The 23,073-nt window shown below is 43.3% G+C and overlaps 3 protein-coding genes across 5 annotated transcripts; 1 reads left to right on the top strand and 2 right to left on the bottom strand.

The window, feature by feature from the left end:
- On the bottom strand, positions 1 to 5,369 carry LOC130373004 (uncharacterized protein C3orf38 homolog). The gene is made up of 5 exons (XM_056579192.1): positions 5,051 to 5,369; positions 4,779 to 4,954; positions 2,508 to 2,633; positions 2,200 to 2,393; positions 1 to 1,899 (listed from the first exon to the last, which is right to left on the bottom strand). The coding sequence occupies exons 1-5, from the start codon at positions 5,187 to 5,189 to the stop codon at positions 1,536 to 1,538; spliced, it is 999 nt and encodes a 332-aa protein (XP_056435167.1). The 5' UTR covers positions 5,190 to 5,369; the 3' UTR covers positions 1 to 1,535.
- Positions 5,243 to 12,726, top strand: zgc:152951 (uncharacterized protein LOC569013 homolog). 3 transcript variants are annotated; one of them, XM_056579189.1, is made up of 11 exons: positions 5,311 to 5,539; positions 6,082 to 6,329; positions 6,689 to 6,800; positions 7,173 to 7,325; positions 7,891 to 8,088; positions 8,523 to 8,596; positions 9,506 to 9,703; positions 10,420 to 10,557; positions 10,868 to 10,957; positions 11,399 to 11,542; positions 11,808 to 12,726. In XM_056579189.1, the coding sequence occupies exons 2-11, from the start codon at positions 6,090 to 6,092 to the stop codon at positions 11,934 to 11,936; spliced, it is 1,476 nt and encodes a 491-aa protein (XP_056435164.1). In that variant the 5' UTR covers positions 5,311 to 5,539; positions 6,082 to 6,089; the 3' UTR covers positions 11,937 to 12,726. The 3 variants fall into 3 exon arrangements, with proteins under 3 accessions (XP_056435166.1, XP_056435164.1, XP_056435165.1); XM_056579190.1 differs by lacking the exon at positions 5,311 to 5,539 and having other exon boundaries at positions 5,866 to 6,329; XM_056579191.1 differs by lacking the exons at positions 7,173 to 7,325; positions 7,891 to 8,088 and having other exon boundaries at positions 5,243 to 5,539.
- On the bottom strand, positions 11,764 to 22,835 carry LOC130373002 (zinc finger protein 654-like). The gene is made up of 11 exons (XM_056579188.1): positions 22,053 to 22,835; positions 21,338 to 21,483; positions 21,061 to 21,142; positions 20,811 to 20,946; positions 20,410 to 20,612; positions 19,851 to 19,987; positions 19,575 to 19,716; positions 19,186 to 19,470; positions 16,814 to 17,953; positions 15,674 to 16,338; positions 11,764 to 15,324 (listed from the first exon to the last, which is right to left on the bottom strand). The coding sequence occupies exons 1-11, from the start codon at positions 22,284 to 22,286 to the stop codon at positions 14,256 to 14,258; spliced, it is 4,239 nt and encodes a 1,412-aa protein (XP_056435163.1). The 5' UTR covers positions 22,287 to 22,835; the 3' UTR covers positions 11,764 to 14,255.
- Between the last annotated feature and the right edge of the window lie 238 nt (positions 22,836 to 23,073).

Here is a 23,073-nt window from a genome sequence, read left to right as displayed (position 1 = left end):
TATTTCATAATTCTGTTTAATTGTTTGAAGTTTTCAACAATATTTCGACATCATTAGCAACAGACTGAGCTTGGCTTATCATACACAGAAGATGCATTCAAATGTAGCAGGTATTGCGTAGTTCAAGGAAAAAGGTCGAATCCAAAGGAATAGCTTTAAAGAGACTTTATTTGTATAAAGTATTTTCGGTATGGTAAACTGATACTCTGAAGCAAAGAGAGATTGAAGATGTATTCTAAGCACGTGCTGAGCGTCTCCTAGCTGATCAAAAACATAAACCCATCTATGTCTAATAGCTGCCAAGAAGATTCTGAAGACAATGCTCGATCTGTAGGCTGTTATACGGTGGTCTGAACAGCGCGGTCCGGAAGTAGTGGGGGGGGAGCCAATGTGAGATAACGCTCGGCTTTCTCGTCTGGTCTGTGGTGCTGCCTTCTGTGGCTGAAGTATTTATTACAGCCTTCAGTAAGGTCTTGCTCCCCTTGTGGCTATGTATGGTATTTACGGCTTATATGTTTGGTCCTGCTTCATTGGGTCTATGTGTGGGTAGCTTAGATTCTTAAAATACGTAACACAGGCTACTACGAGATAATAACTAATACAATAGCCTACCGGCAATTCACGGTCATCCACGAAGATTAACAGCACTTTAACTCACTTCGGATCAAGCATCAACATCAACAAAGTTTGCTGCATTGCAATAAAGCATTTCAGAAGCCTTTATAAAAAAGTAATAATAATAATGATTATAATATATTAACCTTTACTTTTATTTTTTTGAAGAAAAGTTTTGGGTGGGCCTGTTGAACAGTGGGTGGTCCTAGGTCCGTCAGACCCACCCATAACGCTGTGCCTGGTTTGAATGAGTCAAAAACGTTAACGTTCTTACTTACTTGAGTGGCCATTTGCCACTCAAGTACGTTTCTTTTTTGCCATCATGTCAAAGTCCATATGTGTGCAGCATACAGAAATTGTGACTCATGCGCTCTTCGCGTTATTGCAGCAACAGACGTTTTTGAAAGATGGTTTTGGTTTCAGATTGTTATCTCGTTATGAGTAAGCTTCTTGCCTAAATGCACATAATTGGAGGGGCAGCCTGATTTTACAATATCTGATATGTATGATTTTTCTTTCATTGCTTGATGATATGGTGGACTAAGTGCCTCAAACTAAGAGACTGAAACAATGTTTTTTACATTTCGCACATCGGTTTTGAAATAACTTATTTTAAATGTATGTACTGGTCATTATGAATCTGCCTTAGGCTTCATTAACTTACTTTTTTCTCCCTGTTCCCATTGGTTCACATAAAAAATAAGCAAAAGATTTCAGTTTTTCCCGTCCACATTTTCTGAAAAGATAAGGCATACATGAAACCATACATACTAAAACGAACCCCTCGGAAATAGTATATATCATAAACTAATGAATTCATTGCACAGTTTTACATATGATCCTATTGTCTTTCATTGTGCAAACCTAACCATGAGCATCCAGGGACCCTCCAAATCCCGAGATCAGTATTACCCTGATTATTAGGATCTATGTTGGCGCTGCAGCTCGTCAAAGTCACAGGTCACCGTTGGTGACATTCCTTCTGCCCCATCTTGAGTCCCGGCCCCTCTGACTCTTAGATCCGTGTACTTTATCTTCCAGGTGTTTTCCATGGGCGTGCGGATAAGGCCAAACACCTGCTCGAAGATCCCCAGCCAGCAGTTGTCCCGATGGATGGTTCCGGCCACGGCGACCAGCACCAGCCCATGCGGGGAGGATATAAACCGGTGCCCGTGGGGCTCCAGGTTTGGGTTGAGGAACAGACGCTCGTCCTTGACAAGGGCCAGGAGACGCAGGTGGACCAGGTCGGCGCCCTGGATCTGCTCCACTTGTTGGTTGCCCACGCTGTAGACAGGAGGCGGGTTTTAGAACGTCAGCCCTTTAATAAACCAGTATGTATCAACCAGGAAATATGAATACATAGAGGTTGACGTTACTTTAAACTGTTGTTATTTGCTGGGTTAGGGCTATCTTTGAACTGATTAGGTGGTATTGGAAAACAGTAATTGATAAACAGGTGCTACAGGTTGAGAGTCTTTCAAGTTCTACAGAATTGGACTATCTATGCAATAATAAATAACGACAATAATCACGTTTTGAATTGTTGTGGTGGTAAGAAATAATACAATTGTATAATAGTTATACCTAGATACAAGATTTAGTTTTGCATCTATCCAGAAGTGTTGTGGTCCCCAGTCTTGAGGCTCCTGGCCCAAGGAGGGGTTCTGGCTGTTTAGGAGCTGAAAGAACCACCGGCAAAACTGTTCACTCGATTGCTCAACCGTTATCTCAGCCTTTATTTCTGTGGACTGGATCTCTGGGCCTGGACGAGAGAACTCCTGAAAGACAGAAAACAGTGATGGAAGGGTAAGTTAGTTAGGGTTGAAGTGTGTCACATTGAGGTTGTGATATTATATGTCATGGGTAAAAAATAAATTAAATAAATTGGTCACATAAGCCGGTGCCCGTGGGGCTCCAGGTTTGGGTTGAGGAACAGACGCTCGTCCTTGACAAGGGCCAGGAGACGCAGGTGGACCAGGTCGGCGCCCTGGATCTGCTCCACTTGTTGGTTGCCCACGCTGTAGACAGGAGGCGGGTTTTAGAACGTCAGCCCTTTAATAAACCAGTATGTATCAACCAGGAAATATGAATACATAGAGGTTGACGTTACTTTAAACTGTTGTTATTTGCTGGGTTAGGGCTATCTTTGAACTGATTAGGTGGTATTGGAAAACAGTAATTGATAAACAGCTGCTACAGGTTGAGAGTCTTTCAAGTTCTACAGAATTGGACTATCTATGCAATAATAAATAACGACAATAATCACGTTTTGAATTGTTGTGGTGGTAAGAAATAATACACTTGTATAATAGTTATACCTAGATACAAGATTTAGTTTTGCATCTCCTGAAAGACAGAAAACAGTGATGGAAGGGTAAGTTAGTTAGGGTTGAAGTGTGTCACATTGAGGTTGTGATATTATATGTCATGGGTAAAAAATAAATTGAATAAATTGGTCAGCAATATGCTTTGTTTATTGTTATCACTTTCATCAGTAGAAGAAGTATCTGATCGCTCTAAAGCAGGGGTCTCAAACTCGCGGCCCGTGGGCCAATTGCGGCCCGCGGGACGATATTTTGTGGCCCCCTACTTGATATCAAAGTTAAGTGTTAGTGCGGCCCGCACGTTTTAATTTATTTATTTATTTTTATTTTTTATTTTTTTTGCCGAGTCGCTGCGCTTGCCCGTTGGCCTCATTTATAAAGCTTGCTGCGCACAAAAACCTTGCATAAGACGGAGGTGAAATGTGCTAGGCCAACGGTATGGCTTCTCCCAAGTCTGTGTGCACTGGAGGTACGCCCTTTCTGTGTGTATCTCTTTCCAAACACCATGCACCTGACCGGGTTCTCTCCTGTTTGACTCCTCTGATGTATTTCGATCTTACTGAAGCATCTGAAACTAACCGCTTAGCAACCGAGTTCCTGAAGTTGTGGAGCTTCATATCCCTGAGCATGAAATGTGGGTCAGTTATTTTTCACTGCAAACGTTGGTAGGCTGTCTATGTTCTGACATGTTTGATTGCATTTTATAACTGCATGGGCCTGGATACGTCGGTAGGTGTGTGTGTGTGTGTGTGTGTGTGTGTGTGTGTGTGTGTGTGTGTGTGTGTGTGTGTGTGTGTGTGTGTGTGTGTGTGTGTGTGTGTGTGTGTTCCTGTGTGTCCAGTGGGAGAGGAAATATCGACGTGTGAAAGAGTGTTTTGTATCAAGTTGAGGCCGACACATATTAATCTAAATTTATATATCATAAGTTACACATGTATTAAAAAAAAATTCGGGTTGAAATCGGGCTCGGGCTCATAATTACAGTTAATGTGTCGGGCCGGGCCGGGCTCGTACAGAACATGCACGGGTCGGGCTTGACACACACACACACACACACACACACGCACACGCACCAACATTTGCGGTGAAAAATGCTTATGCACATTTCACCCCGTCTTCGCAAGGTTGTTGGGCGCAGTAAGCTTTATAAAAAATAGATATATAAAGCCCTGGGCTTTATATATATATATTTTTTTAAATAAAGCCTTTGCTGTGAAAGGGTTGGGACCCCTTCCGGGGGGCTTGTTGTCAAGTTTGCTAACGCGAATAAGCAACATTAGTCGCTTGGTTGAAACGTGATTCCGGAGTGACACAAAGTGGAAGGAAAATATATCCTGTTCTCCAGCCCCAGTCATGTCTTTCTCAAACCTGCCGTGAATAGAAAGGTTAGTGACGAGCACAGACTATTTCAGGAAAAGTGGGAGACGGAATACTTTTTTGTAGAGCACAGGGGCATCCCAACGTGTCTTATATGCACAGAGAAAGTTGCGGTGCAAAAAAGCATTCATGTTACAGAACTGTTAATAGTAGAGCTTGAGAAGACTGGATATTTGTACTTTTTTGTGGAAAACTTAATGCGGCCCAGCCTCACCCAGAATCTACCTCCAGCGGCCCTCAGGTAAATTGAGTTTGAGACCCCTGCTCTAAAGCTATTAGCATTTTTCTGCATTAAGTATCTAAATATTTGAATTGCTCTTCATCCTCCCCCGCTTGCAAAACTATGCAAATAGTTGTAACATACGTGAATAATCGTAAACTACGAATAGAAAATCTAACATCCAAAGAATATGAAATATCCAAGATTAAATTAACTTTATAATCGTACACACAGAAACTCACCTTTCCAGATGACCAAAACTCTAAGGTCCTTTTCACTAGTAGTGTTTTATCACAATGAATTGGCATGACGATCCCCTCATTGGCGAGGTACTTGAAAATTATATCTCGATGCACTTTCCTCCTTTTGAAAAGCTCCGCCGCATCGTTGGAGTAAGACACAATGGCTTCAATTGCGGCTGTAATAATTTGCAAACACCATTAAAGCAGTTTGTCACAGCTTGTACACATTGAGGTACGTTCCCAAAGTAACGCTACTTGGAAAGTGATCTTACCTCGGGTAGTTTCTACTTGGATCTTTTTACTTGTGACAGTCTCACAAAGCGATCGTACATCACTTTCTGGCATCAATCTCAGTAAATTTGCGCAGCCAATGCGCTCCTTATCTGATAGTCCTGCCATCTTTGACACCATAATATGGTTACCTCTACATAATGATAGTAGTTCGGTTTCGCTTCCTGTGAGAACTCAGGTGTTTCGTTTTCGACGGATGAACGTGTCGCACAAGAAGCGCCACCCGTGTAGGAACACATCGACGTCGAAAGGTTCCGCACAATGTTGTCGCGGTGGAAAGCACTATGCTCGATTACAAGCAAGTGATATGAAGGAAGCTCGGTAGTCCGTCTAGCTGTAGCAATGTTCTATATTTAACACAACTGCAAAGATTAGGTGGTTATAAATATGTTAGTTATTTCGAAATAAAGCATTGTGATTTACAATCGCGTATTTTCTGTCCAGCCTGGAAGAGAAAGGCAGAATTAAAGGTAACAGATGTGCATTTTATTAGCAATAACGTTAGCTTGTTATTAATCAGATGTTAAGCGCCCTTAAACACAAGTCGTGTATAGCGAACTAGTTTTGATATTTAACGAACAATGTTTGTACTGCAAAGGTTTGATTGCGTTGTAATAGTTAAGAATCCAGACATTTTTAATCGTTAATTTTGTTTTCCATAAAGCTTTTTAGGAAATAGGTTATTAGGTTATTAATAACCATTTACTCTGGTTGTTGCCAATGTACTCAAGGGGCGTACACACTGAACCACACTTTGACCCTCTTACAAAGTTTGAAAGTGGGTGTGGTTTAGATATGGACTGTAAAAGTGCTCTATCGCTCATTGGGGCATGTCACATTGGCAAACATTTTGGCTTGATCATTGAGGAACTAAATTGCAATCTGCAAAGATTCGGGGAAACTGGCACCTTACTTCCGCACAGTGTGTCCTCAACACTAGGCCGATTTGTCAGCATTGACTGGTCGCACCTTTATTCCTTGTTTTAACTTTATTCTTTTCACTTCTCCATAGGTGGGTAAATGGGAGAGTCTGAGAACAGTGCCCGCGGCCGGGTAACCGTGTACTCTATCCAGGGTTGTCCCCACTGTGTGCAGGCCAAAGCCACTCTTGGACGTCTGGGCGTGCCGGTATGCGATGTCAATCTGGGAAAACATCCAGAGCTGCGGGCTGTGGTGAAGGAACTGACTGGGCGAAGCACAGTTCCCCAAATATTCTTCAACCAAGTCCACGTAGGGGGTAATGACGACCTGCAGAAACTGGTGAGAAGGGGTAACCAAAAATATTCTATATGTTCTTATAGGGACAGAGTGGTACTTTGATCTATCTAGGATAATTGGGTAATCCCCATCAACTACCTGGCTTAAGAGTAGTAAGACATATTGTCAGGGTTTTTCTCTGGCTGTGGATTTCCCTCGCAGCTAACCTGAGTTTACACAAGGTCATCAAACTCATCACACTAATGAGTTTATTAGGACCGTTGAAGAGCTATGTATTTACCGTTGCTTTTAACTCGGCTCTGTTAAAAAGCGATGGCGAACAATGGTGCTATTTTTATAAGTATACTCGTTTCAATGTAACTCTTGGACGGTTCTTTGTTGACCATTGTGGACGTTCCCAGGATCCAGAGGAGCTGCAGAAACTGGTGCACCTCGTGAGAGACGAGCCCACCGACACGCCACCGCTGCCCGAAGATGAACAATCAGAAGAAGGAACAGGGGAGGCTGACGGAGGTGAGATGGTTTGAGGCCAACTGTTGGAACAGCGTACCATCGTTAACGTTTTGCCTTTTAATCGACTGTATCTGCATTTGAGAGAGTTGCATTGTATTGAGCCAGTAGGGTCAACATCAGATACCTAGGGACACCCTCTCCCTTCAATTCTTTGATGAGTGAAATGTGATGATAACGGCCTGGTATGGATGGAATGCTGGTCAAACAGACGTGTTTTTTTGCCTGGGATTGGGTGTGTAGTCATCACATGTGGAGCTTCTTCATGTCTTCTCTCTGTTCCCATTGGTTCACAAAGGGGCAAACGTGCTTGTGTCTACATTTTCTAATGTTTCATATTGTTGTGTCCATGTTGGCGTCTTCCTACCATCTCAGAGTTTGTGTGTGAGAGGGATGAACTGGCGAGCCTGGTAGAGGACTTCAAAGGGTCCAATGTGATTGGGTCCCATAGAATGGGGCTGAGTTTGATCAAAAAGAGCTTCTCTGAGAAACAGCTGATTGACTGGCTGCAGAAAGAGAAGGGCATGGGTGAGTAAGGCTGATTTTATAAGCAGCACCTGAAAATGGTGGTAACCGCTAGGATTAAGGCTGTAGATTCAATATGAACCTACATGTTGAGCAATTACAAGTTGATCACAGTATTTTCTGTCAAATGTTGCTAAATACTATGACTCAGACTATATGTCGAGATCAGGGAGTTGGCCGCACACATAAAACAACCGGCCTTAACTGTTAGGGTGTGGTGGTTATCATGGAAGCAAAAACATGACTCATTTTCTCTATCAACCTAGAATCACCTACATATGAATATCTAAGTGATGAAGGTTAGTTGTAAGGTTCTTCTGAAGTAAATAAAGATTAGAAATTTGAATCCAGAAAATGGAAAAACAATTTTTCAACCAGTGCAAACGTTGACTACTGCAGGTGTGTGTGTGTGTGTGTGTGTGTGTGTGTGTGTGTGTGTGTGTGTGTGTGTGTGTGTGTGTGTGTGTGTGTGTGTGTGTGTGTGTGTGTGTGTGTGTGTGTGTGTGTGTGTGTGTGTGTGTGTGTGTGTGTGTGTGTACTTGCGTGTTTGTTAAAAAATCAAAAAAAGCTAGAGCCCAGGCCTGTGAGACTGGTCTAGGGTTGCTTGAGAGGAAGTACATGGTGAGCGTGGAGGGCTCTGGGAAGCGGGCGGAGGGCCGCTTCGGAGAGGGCAGCTGCAGAGGGGACACTCTGTACAGGCTGCTGGAGCACGAGTCCCCACTGGCCCTCAATGCGGGACAGACGGCCGCCTGCACCCCCCTCCAGGGTAGGTCTGAATGAAGTGATGAGAGAGGAGGCCCCCCGTGTCTCTGGTTGTCGCCGCGTCTTCCCTGACAACACATTGCTTCCCTATGCTAGGGCCATGTTTGCCTGGTGGCTGTAAGGGTGCTGGTGACCTCTTCTTGAAATGAAAGCTTGTTGGGTGTTGTTGGTCGCTGTCTTCCCCGGGCTAGGATTGGCATCAAACTAAGCACACTGCTTAATCAATTGCACTGCGAAGGGGCTTTTGTAATTTCGGCTTTCCAATGTGCGTGTATGTGTCCGCATGTTGTGGTTTTCTCTGCGTCTCCATGTTATATTTTCTGGTATTTCAGCATCACAAATTCTGATGATGAATTAATTGAAAGCTTGTCCGTTTATGTTAACCAGACTACCATATGTCTGCCTTCTTGTGTCTGTGTCTGTTCTTGTCACACTCAGCTGCGGAGCTGTCTTCTATTATGAGGGAGATAGTCCTCAAGCTGTTCTCTGATCATCTCTCGGCCGATGGCAAGGTAATGTGTGTGTGTGTGTGTGTGCGTGCATTTGCTTGTGTGTGACATGGGTGTACACGTTTTAGCCATATTTATATAATTAGAATGTTCTGTAGACTACAATTTAAAGGAGCTGTAGGAGGGAAGTCAAACAACCGTCTCGTCATTCAATCCAAATCGTCTCGTACAGAGGCAGGCCAGCAGTCATCTGTGGCGGATATTTGACGGCATGTCACTCCGCCAAAGCTGGCGGAAGGCGATAGCATTTATTACAAACTTTCCTCAAAATATATCTCTTAACTCGTATGCATATACACACACAAACAAAGTTTTCTGAAGTAAATGTATCAATTTTCTGTCGGCGCCACTAACGCATGCCGTGGGCACAAAGCAAATTAAATGTATCCATTTCTGTTTGGCGCCTTCCGTGCCGTGTGCAGGCACGCCAGAATTCAAAAAGTTAAGAAATGGCGGTTAAAGCAAAGCGCAGCGAAGAATTGAAATACTTTAAAGAAATAGGAGATTATAAGGTGAAATGTAAAATATGCCAAGCGAAATCGAGCTACCAGAAAGTACTCTGCGGCAACATATGCTCCTGAAACACAACGGTGAGTTCGGGAAAGCAGACCCGCAGCAACCAAGTGTGTCTGCTATTTTCAACGCCGCAAGACGCAGCTTTAATCCCGGCCGTGTAGAGAAGATCACAACGCTGAGTATTCCCATAGTCCATTTGCTGCCGTTTTATTTGCAGCTTTAAATTATTTGCAATGGTTAGGCTACTTGTTTAGTTTTTGTTTTTTTTAAACTGTTACAGGCCTTGGTTCGACGTGATTTAAATTGTGAGACGCATATTTCTTTTTGTAAGGAAAAAGTGTTTTGAACGTTTGCAAAAATAAATAATGAATACTCTGATAACTCTTGTGTGTGCAGCGTGTGGACTACAAGGCCATGAAGGTGAGCCCTCTGTTTGAGCGCTACTGCGACATGGCGGTGCAGCTGCAGCGCGTGGAGCTGGCGTCGCTGACCAGGGAGGAGAAGCTGGCCTTCTTCATCAACACCTACAACGCCCTGGTCATCCACGGCTACCTGCGCCTGGGCCCCCCCACCAGCATGTGGCAGAGATACCGGGTACAGCCGCCTCCGCCGCCGCCCTCCACACGACCCGTCTCCACTCTCTACTACACAGCCTCTTCTAGTTTCTGTACATTTGTTAACCAATCATCGAAGTCTCTAGCGGTAGTCTCTAAAGGTTCGTATTATACCACCAGGTGTGAGTGTGATTAGTCGCGACAGTGGCCGTGTCCGACTAGATGTGTGCTGGATAGATCAGTCTATGAGCCTAGCCAGTGGACTGTAGCCAACGTTGCTCATCTATCGGTCATACATCTAAGTGGACACGCCCACTTGTGCTGTCAGAAGAGGTAGATTTTCAAAACGGCTGATAAGCCATCACCTTAAAGACGGAAAAGGGACCTTGTCTTAACATTAACACAGTAAACCTTATTGTTTTCTGCCACTTGTTCAACTTATTTTTAAGTGAGTACAGAAAGTGTGTGAGGATAGTAAAGAATGATTTAAGCTTTCTTACTTCACTGACTCGAAGTAGCACACGACCGTTATCCCCAAGGAGAAATTACGTATCCACCTGTGTACTACGTATCCATCTGTGTACTAGTATCCACCTGTGTACTACGGATCCACCGGTGTACTACGGATCCACCGGTGTACTAGTATCCACCTGAGTATTGCGTATCCACCTGTGTACTAGTATCCACCTGTGTATTACGTATCCACCTGTGTATAAGGTATCCACCTGTTTTTGAGCTGTTGTTCTGTTTCCATAGTTCTTCAACTATGTGAGCTACCTGATTGGAGGAGAGGTCTTCACCCTGCAGGACATTGAGAACGGCGTCCTGAGGGGGAACAGTAAGGGCATGGCTCAGCTCCTCAGGCCCTTCTCAAAGACAGATCCCCGCCTGCAGGTATCAGCCTCTTACAGCGCGTCCACACACGCTGTCATGATTTTAAGTAAAATAGAAAAACGTACCAATAGTTCCTATGTCTGGTAATTGGACTGACTAGCAAGTGTATAGTAATGACACGTATGTATTTTGTTGTAGCTGTAATGATTGGTGGATTGGTTGCGGAAATCCTAAAACACTGCATGACTTTACACACGTATATGTGCCGTACATACTCATCACACTGCTTCTAATGTCAGAATGATACCACTTGCATAATTATGAGCGCACCAATCCATTAATTCATTCCATGCGTTTGCTCTCCCACAAGATTGCACTGCCAGACGCGGAACCCCTCATTCATTTTGCCCTCAACTGTGGGGCATCGGGCTGCCCCCCCATCAAGACCTACACCCCACAGGTGATCATTAGACCACATGGGATCTGTTCAACTGTTTTTTTACTATACATTCATTTAATTGTGTTTTGTTTGATAATCCTACCAAGGAGGATTTAATAGGGCATTCATAAGAAGACCACTTGCTTAGTCTGTCCTGTTAAACATTTTTATAGTTTTGTAGTCAATTAGCTACTAAGGCATACACCTCAAGATTAAACTATCACCTCAGTAAGCGGTTGTTTGCAACCAATGTCTGTATTTTATTTAAACGTGCAGAAAGAATCATTGGGGGCAAAAAAAAATCGCAACATATTGACATGTTTACTATGATGTTCTTTCACACAGGCAGACATTGCTTAATTTGTACTACCCTTTTAATGTGCTGAGAAGTAAGGTAGCTCCTCACGGGACAAAGCGTAAGCTGAATGAGCTCATCATCATCACTACTCCACAACTCTGCAGGGCATCGACAGCCAGCTACGCACTGCCGCCGAAGCCTTCCTGGAGAACGATGATGGTTGTGTGGTGGATTCAGAGAAACGAGAAGTGCGACTCAGCCAGATCTTCAAGTGGTACAAGGCTGACTTTGGAGGCACAGAGGAGAAGGTAACTTTCAAGGGGAATTAACAAATGTATTTAACGTTCCGGATATATACTTGAAGAGTCAAATGGTATCGTTTAAACGTTACAGTAAGGACGTTTAAACAATACCTTTAATCTCCCTTGCCTGCCAAGTTGTACATGTTTTTTAAATAACTCTGTTTCTTAATTCTATTGTCTAACGGAATATTTATTTTGAAGACCTTTTTCTATGTAAAGCATGCACTAATCCATTTCAATGTTCCTACCCATGCTACAAACAACTTCCCAGCTTTTAAACTGGGTGCTGGAGCACATGGGTGACTCACCCAAGAAGAGCAACTTGCAGGGCATCCTCTCTGCTGGGAAGACCAAAGTCAGCTATCTTCCTTACGATTGGAGCACCAACAGCACCCATTGAGGTTCTCAACCTCTGAATGGCACAAAATCTCGGCGTCCAAGCACCCTTTTCTGCTATGCTGTAGTTCCTATGCCAGAAGATTGAGGCCAGTGTATACCCGTCTTATCCAGCGTTCAGCACGCTGTTATGCAAATACACTAAACTGCTTTCCCCGGGAGAGTGGCGGTTGCCATTAATGTCCCCTTTTGATAGTGGAACGCTTGCACAATCGAACACGTACTATTTTAAAGGTTTAAGTAATCTAGGGATACATGAACCCTTTTTCAGGATGAACAGGTAATGCTGCACTAAACTTAAACTGTGTAGTGCTACATGTCTCCAATGTAATCCTAACTATTCGGTGACGTTAAGTGCTGTCTTCCTCTATTTCTCTGTAATGTTATCATTTGAAACCAGGTCTTCCACTTTAAGCCAGGGGAAATCACAAATGCTGCTTTTTTTTGCAGGTATTTGGCATAGATGTTAATATATTTCTGATTTGCACGTTCAATTTTGAAAGGGAACTTTTAATATAATTTATTTTTCCTAACATTCTTTCCTAGAAAATCTATGTAAAAAAATGTCGGCACTCATTTTTATTTGAAGTTGCTTCCCCCCTCCAATGTAACTGCCTAATCTCAGGTGCAAGGAAAATCTCTGAGCAAAACTTTGCCACGAAATACAACTTCCTGTACTGCTTTTTCTTTACTGAATACCACTCTCCAGGACCCCACTTGCACTGTTTATTGCATGTATCATTGGTATGCTCTTCCTTAGATTTCCCTTTGATAAATAAAGTACTTAAGTAATCGGTCTTGCACAAGGCTTCACTGTAAGTCATGGGAAAGCCTGTATTGAGAGATATTGCTTGAAAATTGCACCAGGCCTTGCCAATGGAGGCCTGTAGTGCCTCTGCATTGCTTTGCCAGATCCATGTTCTGACCCTACTTAAGCAACACATGGTAGACCCTATTGTCATGGTAATGATTGATATAACCCTTTCATTACATTACACCCTACATTTCAGTTCATCCTCGCTATGTAATATTAGGGAGTTAAGTTGATAATCATACTTCTAGAATTCACTGCAAAGATCTTGTCATTTCAAATAGTTGGTTTTGTAATCGCTTGGTTTTCCAGCCTCAACACAACTTTAAAAAATAAAAGCAAAATCAATACTTGACTGAGTAAAACAAGTTGCACGAGTATATTGTGGTCCATTTCCATGTGGTGACAAAAAATTTGTTGAAATTCTTCATGAAGGAGTAGGCCTAATTTGTTGCAGTTACTCATGCGAAGTATTTATCGTATAGCAAAAATTTATGCCAAATAGTAATTAATAACCACCATTTGTTTTTGGTACTACACAATGGTAACACATACATTTTATGTTGATATTGAGCACAGAAAATATTGGCAATAAATGTTGCTATATCTGTAGAAACTAATTAGCTAATAAATCCACGTAGAAAATATTTTAATCTGAAATACTGATAGCATTGTTTATTTTTCAGTAAATTATAAAGGATTCTTCCATAGACTATTGAAAGGCAATTCAAAACCTACACAATTTAAAACTATATATATATTGTTAAAAGCCTAGTGAGTTCTTTGAGATTCACTGAACATGGAGAAAGTGAAAGAAACAATCACAACTTGACATTTTCTGCTAAACATTATTTGTAAAAATGTTTGGGCGAAAACCCCATCAGCTTTGAACCTGATGTATTCGGAAGACTATTGTTGAGGAAAAGGAAATTCCCACAAAATGAGAAAAACAATCCAAACCAAATAACTTCCCCTAAAACAGAAAAGGTGATCTTTGATTGATCCAAAGCAGATGGGCGACTTAATGCTTTTAATGAGATGGGAGACATATTGGGGAACAAGGAACCGAGTGTGCCTACAATATCAAATCAGTAGCAAAGAGGCTGTTGACCATATTCTGTTAAGTCTAAAAGCGCCTTCAAATCCTGGCCACCACAACCTTTTAACTCTTCTTTAAATGCTGTTTTAACCAAGGAGAACTACAAACGATTTTAAAATGGTTAATTTGGTTTATAGATAATAATAATAATATGGATTGAATTTATATAGTGCTTTTCTAGACACTCAAAGACACTTACAGTGAAGGGGGGACCTCACTAACCACCACCAGTGTGTAGCACCCACTTGGGTGATGCACGGCAGCCAATCTGCGCCAGAACGCTCACCACACACCAGCTTGAGGTGGAGAGTGAGGGAGTTGGCCAATTATACAGGAGGATGATTAGGGGGCCAGATTGAATGAGCCTGGTTGGGCCAGGACAGCCCGTCTCTGCTTTGAAAGTTACAATTGTTTTAATCACTTTCATCATCTGTATCAAAACCAAAGAGTGCAGAGCACTTATTGAGTGCTTGGTGTTCCTCTAGTTCCTTTGGGGTATTGTAGGAGGAGAGGCATCTGCTGCAGCGCCGCCTTGTGTTGCTTGCTGCAGCATCGGCGAGGGCCTGAGCCGCCGCCGCCGCTTGTTCTTCTTGTTCTTGCACACGCCTGGCCCTCCATGATAGAGTTTTGGTACTCTTCACGGTCGCCGGATTTTCTCTCCTTTTGGGCATGTTAAGCTCGGTCTCCGTGAGGTAGGCGGAGGGCGGTAACCTGATTTGGGGAGCGCTGTGGAAGTGCGCCCGCGGACAACCGTCACATTTGGAGGCTTTGTCCTCCGTGATCTGTGGCGTGTCCAGGACCTGGGTCAGTTTGGTCACGCAAGCTTTGACATTCAGCGACTCCTCCAAGAAGAGTGGGTTTTCTAGAGCCATTAGGGTAGCGATGTGGGAAGTGGTTGGCTCCATTTGCGTTTTGTCTACCCTCACCTCGGATGCATGGCCGTTAAGAAGAGTTATGTTGTGGTCTAGACCCTCGGAACGCTCATTTATCTTTGGTGATGTCCCGGACGTGCACAGCATGGCAGGCCTGCTGTCCGAGGGTTTTTCCGTTACTGTTTCAGCGGTTTCCCCATCTCTGAGCGGGAGACTGTCCAACGACTCCAGGTTTTGTGCTTTAGAATTTTCTTTCTGCTCTTTGCCACTCAGCCAGATCTCCTCAATCTTTACTCGCTGTTTCCAGGGCGCTTCAGAGTTCTGTGGGATTTGATTAACAGTACTAGCCGGGGCCTCCAGATCCTGCTTTAGCGGCGCTGGGACATAGTGTCTCCACTCATGGTCGTAGAGGCCCTGGAGGTTTGGGAAGACTTGTTTGCATTCTGGGTTGTAGCACTGGGCTCTGAGCGGTTGGTGGGTCTTTACGTGCTCTTTAAGTTTCAGGGCGGTAACAAAGCGACCCTCGCAGTCTTGGTGGTAGCAGAAGTGGCAATTGGGCGCATCATGGAGCTGCATATGTTCCTTGTACTGCTGGAGGAAGTCCATCGGCCTGTTGCAGAAAGCGCACAATGAGCACAGGCTGTTACTTCAGATTAGAACATTCAAAAGCAGTCCAACAATGACGCTAAGACTATCATGCGCCACATCAGAAGCTGTAATTTCCTTGCTTTTTCCCCCGGCAAAACTACCAGTTCAAATATAATAGAAACAACAACACACAATTACACTCTTTCCATGTTTTGCCAATATAAAGTGATGTATGCATACAAATCCATCACGTAGTTAGTAGATACATGAAAGAAGTAAGGGTTAATATTAATTAAAGGTTGTAATATTAAATTGAAGATGTATATGTTTAATCAACGCTCTAGAAAGAAAAAACATCTTTATATCTTTACCTTACGCAGATTGTGCATTTGCTCTTAGACCATAGAAACGTCTTCTCCAACACATTCTCTTCTTTCAAATGGTATTTGATGGCATGCTTCAGTAGGATGGCGTTCATCTTTAGAAATACTTTATTACAACGCTCCGAGGGGCACAGGTAATAAATAAATTCACCAGCGCCACACTTTCCATCCACCGGATTCTCCTTCTCCATGCCTTCCCCCTTCTCCTCCAAGAAAGATGGATCTTTCACAATGACCAAGTCCTCCTCGATGACTACCTGTTCATCCTTGAATGGAGCCCCCTGCCATAGGTGACCAGTGGTGCTCTTATGGGTCTTTTGTCCAGGAAGACTCCTTTTAAGAAGACTGCGGAGGTTTCGGATGACGCTACCTTCTCTGGTGAGGACCACCTTAACGTCCGGCGGGTCGGGGGCGGTCTTGACCCTACGCATCTCGTCAATATGCTCCAGAATGTGTCTTTTGGCTATTCGGAACTGCTTGAACCGTCTGCTACAGAATATGCACAGTAGTTGCTTGCCCCGCAGGTGGGAGATTGCGTGTCTCATCACATTCAGGCCTTTGAAGTCCTTCACACAGAGCGTGCAGCAGTGCCTCAGGTGGCTGGATAACTCGGTGCGATGAAGCCGGTCTCTCCACGATAAATTGCTAGTAGCCTACAACAGGAGACAAACAGATACAAAGGGCGGAAGGCTGTCAATTAACAATCCAATAGCAAACAGTGGGAAAAGAAAGACACGATTCAAACTATTCCCTAGAGAAGAATATGTACATGTGGGACTACATATGTGGATTGTTTCACCTTATGTTTTTTTGTTTCGTTTTTTTAGGTTCCTTGTCATGAGATGGATTACATTAAACATTTAGGACATTTAGGCAGACGCTTTTATCCAAGTACATTTGTCATAAGAAGTGAAACAATATATCGCTGTCGGTACAGATGTTCATAGAACCAAGTGCAAGTACTAACAATCGCTAGGCTAACCCATTTCCTGTATATAGCATTGTTAGCTAGCTACTACTGGATTAACAAATGTTCCATTGTATAGCTGATCACCATATGAATCATGTTACACGGATGTCATTCCAATATCTTGATGTAATTTGTTTTTTGCCTTAAAATCAACTTACCGGGGTATTTGAGTCCTCCTCTTCTGTTTGAACAGGGCTACCCTCCAGTTTTGTGTCACCATTTTGGGACCGAACCGTTGTGGATTCCAGTGGCTGTGGGTCCCAATCACCAGACACTTCTTCTTGGCGACAGTAGTTGTGGAACACTTGTATGAGAACGCTGGTGGACTCCGAAAGTGCGCTACCAAGAGTATTATCAGACTCGGTAGCTGGCACTCCACAGGCTTCCTCGGTAGGCTTAGGTTCCGCCTCCGTCTTGGGCTCAATGAGATGAATACAGTCATCCTTAGTCCCACGTTCATTTTCTTTAAGTGTGTGACTCTGGTACAAGGTCACCTTCTCCGGTCCAATGCTTTCTCCGATTTCAGAATGTGGGTTACTTAAGAAAGGCTCCAACAACTCTCTTTCCAACATGGTCGTTTCCAATTCATCCCGCCTCTCATTCTGGAGCCACAGCTCGTTATCGGGGAAAGAAAGTTCAAGCTTCGGGAAAGGTTTCCGTCCACGTTTTCTGCCGTTTATTTTGACCGTCGTAAAATCTTTAAGCACTTGTCCCTGATCCAGCCTGGGAACACCCTGCAGCCATCTTCTCTTTCGACCTTTCCTTTTAAAGATCTGATTCTTCACACATCTTGAAAGGTATTCTCTCTGGCGCTCGGGCTTGTCAGACTTGTGTTTTTCCAGCACCGTATGTTTGCGCCTGAGCGAGTATTTGCGAGGACCATCTGCCCGGTTCGACGCCATGTTGGATTTGAACTCTGGGTCATCGTCAACGTCTGCCTCGTCATCAGACCAGGACTGTTGTCTCAAACATATCCGCTTCCTTCTGCGTTTTTTCCTGTTTACTAGTAGAGTATTTTTGGACGGCTCAGGCTGACAGTCCATTAGTCCCCCGGACTCAAGTGTCGGTAGGCCAGGAGAGATTAAAGCAAAATCAAGGCTTGTGGTTGAGCTGTGAACCCAAAAGTCTGTCGTGTGTCCATCTGGTTTGGGTTCCGCGGGGTACTGTTCCTCGTCCACTTCCATCTCGCTGAGAACGGCCTCTTTCATGGCCTGGTCACTGATCAGCTCCAGACAATAAGTCCTGAGTGTCAACAGGTTCCAGAACTCAGGATCAAAGCAAAGGCGCTCCTTTAGCACCTGGGGGGTAAAAAAAATATCCCTGTCAGCGTTGAGTTATGAGTAGGTTATATGCAGGAATCATAGAAATGAATTTACTACCTTTTACTACCTCCACAATATTTTTTACTACCAAAACGACATCAAGCAGCAGGGCGGGGGTATGCAAAGCCCCTCTTACAACTCACTATAAAGGTATAAATGTGACACTGCCGCAATCCCTGTAGTCCTAGTGCTGCTGCTACTAGCACCGCAAAACAACGACATAGAGAGTAGAGGTCTGCACTCCCGCGGGACGCGACGCAAAATAGTGCAGCGCGGGACGAAAAATGAAAGCTCATTGCGGGTGCGGGGCTGCGGGCGGGATGAAAGAGGTGCATTTGCGGGTGTGGGCGGGCGGGATGATACACTGCACTCCCGCAAATTAAATATGAGGGTAAAGTAAAATATACAAATTATCATGAAGCCCTCATCAATAAGCAAAACCTACTTTTACCTTTCATTTTTCTTTTAGACGTGCTGGTACCGACCTGCAGAGTTTTTATTTTTTTAATATGTGAATGTTTCGTGTTTCAGTTACCGAGGCCTATTTAATGTTTTGTACGGTTGAAAACATGCAGGCTTACCAATAAATATGTTACCAATACTGGTAGCCTAATGAATTATGTGCGCCCTCGTTTTTTCTAAGCCAATGGACAGGGCTTTCCTGAGACAGAAAGTGAACATCCATCCTTGCAGGCATTTGTGGGCGGGAGCGGGATATAGATGCGGGCGGGAGCGGGACTAAAAATTACAGTTCTTTGCAGGAGCGGGTGGGAGTGGCACTGTACAAGGTGGGAGCGGGAGTGAATATTGTGTCCCGCGCAGACCTCTAATAGAGAGCTGCTCCCCCTTCGCACAAAGCCGCTGCTGGTGAATGCTCGAAGCGTTGTGTGATTTAATCGCTTTAATGCCGTTCCATGTCACATTGAAAAATTTACTACCAAGTCAAATTGCGTTTGTTACCTTTTACTACATTTCAAAGGCCTTAATTTTTCAATTTTATGTTTTACTACCTTTTACTATCGCGCGGACACCCTGATAATACATATACAAGCCCACCAAACCGCTGTGGCCTTCCTTGGTTCTCACCCAAACCAAACATCTGCCCCAATTGTGAATTATTTATAATAAAAAAAAGGTACATTTAAAGTACGCCATTTCTGTATCCTGTAATAATTCAGATACTTTCCCAGCCTAAATCCCTCACCAACCTGGAGGATGTAAAAGCGAATGTTGGTGGGGACAGGGTTGTTGTGTGGGTGCTGCTCCTGCTCTGGTTGTGTGTAGAGTAGGCACACTGTCTTGTAGGCCTCCAGGCTGCGCTCCTGGCAGAAGACCAGCAGTGCGCAAGCTTGACACACTTCCAGGTCATAGGGCAGGAGGAAGGCTATGGTCTTGCACAGCAAGGAGTGGATCTCTGGATGGGCTTGCAAATCACACATCTGCAAGCCCCTGGCACAAACCTCCACGCAGAACTGTTCCCCTTCACTGCCCAGCTGCACACACACACACACACACACACACACACGTCAGTAAAAAATAGTCAACTAACGATTTGTCAATGAATGGTTCAATGGAGAGGAATTGTATGCAAGTGTACCTCAGCATGGACTACTTTGATGAAGGGGAATATTGCTCTTATGTTGGTAGCAGTCGACACCAAATGATGGCACTCCGCCAGGAACCCCTGTCCAGACGGATGGGCTCGGAGAAACAGCCTGCTCCATAAAAAGACTAGGTCCCTAGAGGAGGTCATGGGAATATAGATTACACTCTTGACATACAATATGAAATAACATTCTGTAAAGTCTAGATTTGACATCCAATTCAGCTTACACAAGTATTGCATGAGTTTCCACAGCAAAAGCCTACTCACCAGATGTAGTACATGTCCCCATTTTGCAGCTGCTGATTTAGAAAGGCCTTGCACAGGGACAACAGAAGCTCATCCTCCTCGACACTCTCCGTGTTGCAGATGATCTCCACCGCATCACGGCCATCTATCTCTGCCATCTATGTTTGGGAAATACATAGAACAAAAATCCGACCAGGTTAGCCATTTTCTATTCAGCGCTAGTGCTGGAAATGACAGTAGCGTAACACAAGACTTTTCCAGCTATTAGTGTTCTGCTTTTGCAAAATCCTCAAACTTATGTTTAATGGCCAGCTCAACCTATGATATATTCATTAAACTCCCCACAATTCTTAGGTTGCATGATTGTTGTCCCTTTGTCACAACAAAAGTGACCCAGAAAAATCCAAAAGTAGCCTCACACAAAAGCAAAATAAATCCATTAAAAAAAACTTAAACCGTATTATTTCCAGAAACTGCAAAATGCAAAGTGTATATTATTTTATACCAATTCTATTTTTGAATGTAAATCAAATGTAGTTTTCATCTTCATTTAATTGGTCACCTCCTTTTTCAACCTTACCTCCTTGTGCATGTGTTCATGTAGCGAGGCCTTGTAGAGGCAGGTGAGGTAGGCCTGGTGGAAGTACAGGTGTTTGCTAGCCTTGCTGTTCTCCATGCAGCTTTTGGCCAGGGCCATGGCCTCCTGCAAACGCTCACACGCCTGCAAGTAGCGCACACGTAATTCCAGGAACAGAGGGACCTCCGAGCTGAAGTACTCCTCAACTGGTAACAGAGAGAGTTATGATATTCAGTTAACACTTGAAGGGAAAGCTTGTCCGTTTAGGCTTAATTCATTTTAAATGAAGACATACAACAACCAATCACGTTTTGTAGCCACAGGTGACCAACTCACAAAGAAGCCCTGCAAACAACGATGGCAGAAAACATAGAGAAAGGGACTTTTTGATGTGAACAGCATACCATCGGCTTGTTGAACAGAAGCCTCTTGCAGAATATCCTGAAGCACTAGACTTTCCCAGGGTCCCCCAACTTTGATGACCTGCTTCACTTGTTGCATGTAGGTGTTGTTATGTTGCAACAACCGTGAATGGCATGCCTGCCAAGTAGATAAGAACAGACTTGTTGATAAGGTGTTTATTACCAACGTGAATCACCCAATGTAAGCTAGGGGAATTCCAATACTAGTTAGTATTTTCCATGTATTTCTCACCTGAAAGGAATCGATGATGTCTTTTAAAGGGTATTCCGAAAACTCTTCTTTGCTGAAGAAAAGCATTAGCTCAAAAAAGCTCCTGCAAGAAACGGAAATACCCAGTTAAAAAGTGTCAGAAAAACAACCCATGGATGAAATCATCGAAACATCAAAATCACTCAAAATTGTAATGAGTGAGAACCAGAAATTTTGGATACCTGCATTTCTACCCTTTTTGAATTTGCAGTGACTCACAATCACAAACTAAAACACCTTATCACATCTAATTACTTACACGGCCAGGCTGCTCAGGGTGTAATGGATGTGCTGACATTCGGCTGGAAAAACAGCGGCTGCAGTAGTGAAACTGCAGAGCGCAGACCGTAGTACTTTCAGTTGTGGAAGAGGTACCTGCCATCTTCCGGTATGCTCTTCCACCAACTTTGTGTAAGAAAATACAAAAAAGCCACTAAATAAACGAGTCTCATGGAAGTTTTCGTTGTCTGTATTGAAAAATGCATTTGCAAAACATTCTAGAAATGTGTTTTATGATTTTGTTGACGTTTTGGTATTTTGCATTATCCGGGAAATATAGTATCCTGTAGAAAAATTATCGATCACAATCGCGTAATACTCTTAAAGTATATCTACCTGGTTAATACACATTATAACACAATCCCCCACCAAAGTCCTGCGGATTATTGATTACAATAACTGAAGCTAGCAATAACATGCTAAACATACTCACCTAGCATACCAAACGGTAGCACGTTTAAAGAAGAAATGAAGTGGTATATTATGAGAATGTCAGATTTACATATCCCCATATGAGTAGAACTACAGTATTATATGTGGTTCCTCTTCAAAAAAGTGCTTTGTGTTGCATCTAACCGTTACTAGACAGCTTCTATTGAGGCTAGTTTGATAGCAAGCATTTAATCCAAATTGGGATTGCAGAGAACAAGAACCAAAGATATGTTTTCCAAATAACATTTCGTATCATAACATACCTTACAAAATTCACCGCAATATTCTTTGCTTTTCGGAGCAGATTTCCCACTGCAGTGTCTCACAAACAAATTCTCCAGAGCCAATTCTAGCCTTTCGCTTTCTATGTCCGCCATACTTCTTACACTAACCAGCGCATAGTCAATGTTGCCAGGTCTGGCAGTGGCTATCCTTTCCTTGGGTGCAATGTCCCAACCTGGCAACCTGTGCATGGAACGATTACCTACAAAGGCCATAAAGTCAAATTGCCTTATTTTTCTTTTAGAGATTATTCTGTCATTTGATCTGTCAGAATTGTGTCGTATATTATACTATGTAGGCCTTGGGAATGCATGTATATTTGCTTCATGTTTGTGGTAGGCTACACGGAAATGGAATGTGCCTAATATCTGCCACATTACGTCGATTGAACCAATTCGTTTGAATGGGGGTGATGATGCATCAAGCAGAAAGACATACTACTGCAAGAAAGCAATAGTCCCTACGTTGCAGGGTTGCATTGAACCCTGCAACATATAATCCAATTTCCTTCAGACATCTCTAACCAGGTGATATTATATGATTTAAAATAATTATATAATCTAATTTAGAATGTAGAGTTGTTTTACATCGCAGACCTAGCTTTAGGTTTGACTAGAGATACAACTGAAACACTTGGCGATTTTTTCTAAGACATCAATTCGAAAACTTGTGCCCTAAATGTAATTGTAACTTTGCGGCAGTAAGCCACCATACCATACCATACCATATTTGCTGCGGTTCATTAGTAGTTCCACTTCCCCTCATTCACCTCCCCTGAACCCACACAGCATCCGTCACGTGGAGGCCACTTGGAGAGCATAGAATATGGGCGGGAGATTGAAATAGAATCCACCTGCCTCACACTTTCAGCCCACTATCATGGATCAACCGCCAGGTGTAGACTTAGCGCTATACTGCTTAAATATATGTACATATAGCGCATACTTACACTTTTTCGACAACATGATTTTGACTTCGAATATTGATTAAAATAAGGTTACC

Source organism: Gadus chalcogrammus, chromosome 20, assembly GCF_026213295.1.
Source record: "Gadus chalcogrammus isolate NIFS_2021 chromosome 20, NIFS_Gcha_1.0, whole genome shotgun sequence".
Lineage (NCBI taxonomy): Eukaryota > Metazoa > Chordata > Actinopteri > Gadiformes > Gadidae > Gadus > Gadus chalcogrammus.
This window is presented reverse-complemented; position numbering and strand designations above follow the sequence as displayed.

Bases quoted from the DNA above. Each gene is read 5' to 3' on its own strand.
- zgc:152951 (XM_056579189.1), top strand. From the start codon at position 6,090: ATGGGAGAGTCTGAGAACAGTGCCCGCGGCCGGGTAACCGTGTACTCT. The intron at 9,704-10,419 runs GTACAGCCGCCT...CTGTTTCCATAG, and splicing joins GCATGTGGCAGAGATACCGG to TTCTTCAACTATGTGAGCTA. The intron at 10,958-11,398 runs GTGATCATTAGA...ACAACTCTGCAG, and splicing joins TCAAGACCTACACCCCACAG to GGCATCGACAGCCAGCTACG.
- LOC130373004 (XM_056579192.1), bottom strand. From the start codon at position 5,189: ATGGTGTCAAAGATGGCAGGACTATCAGATAAGGAGCGCATTGGCTGC. The intron at 2,394-2,507 runs GTGACCAATTTA...TCTGTCTTTCAG, and splicing joins CCCCACGGGCACCGGCTTAT to GAGTTCTCTCGTCCAGGCCC. The intron at 1,900-2,199 runs GTATAACTATTA...TCCTGTCTACAG, and splicing joins AAACTAAATCTTGTATCTAG to CGTGGGCAACCAACAAGTGG.
- LOC130373002 (XM_056579188.1), bottom strand. From the start codon at position 22,286: ATGGCCTTTGTAGGTAATCGTTCCATGCACAGGTTGCCAGGTTGGGAC. The intron at 20,947-21,060 runs GTGAGAAATACA...TCTACTTGGCAG, and splicing joins ACATCATCGATTCCTTTCAG to GCATGCCATTCACGGTTGTT. The intron at 19,717-19,850 runs GTGAGTAGGCTT...GACCTCCTCTAG, and splicing joins GGGGACATGTACTACATCTG to GGACCTAGTCTTTTTATGGA.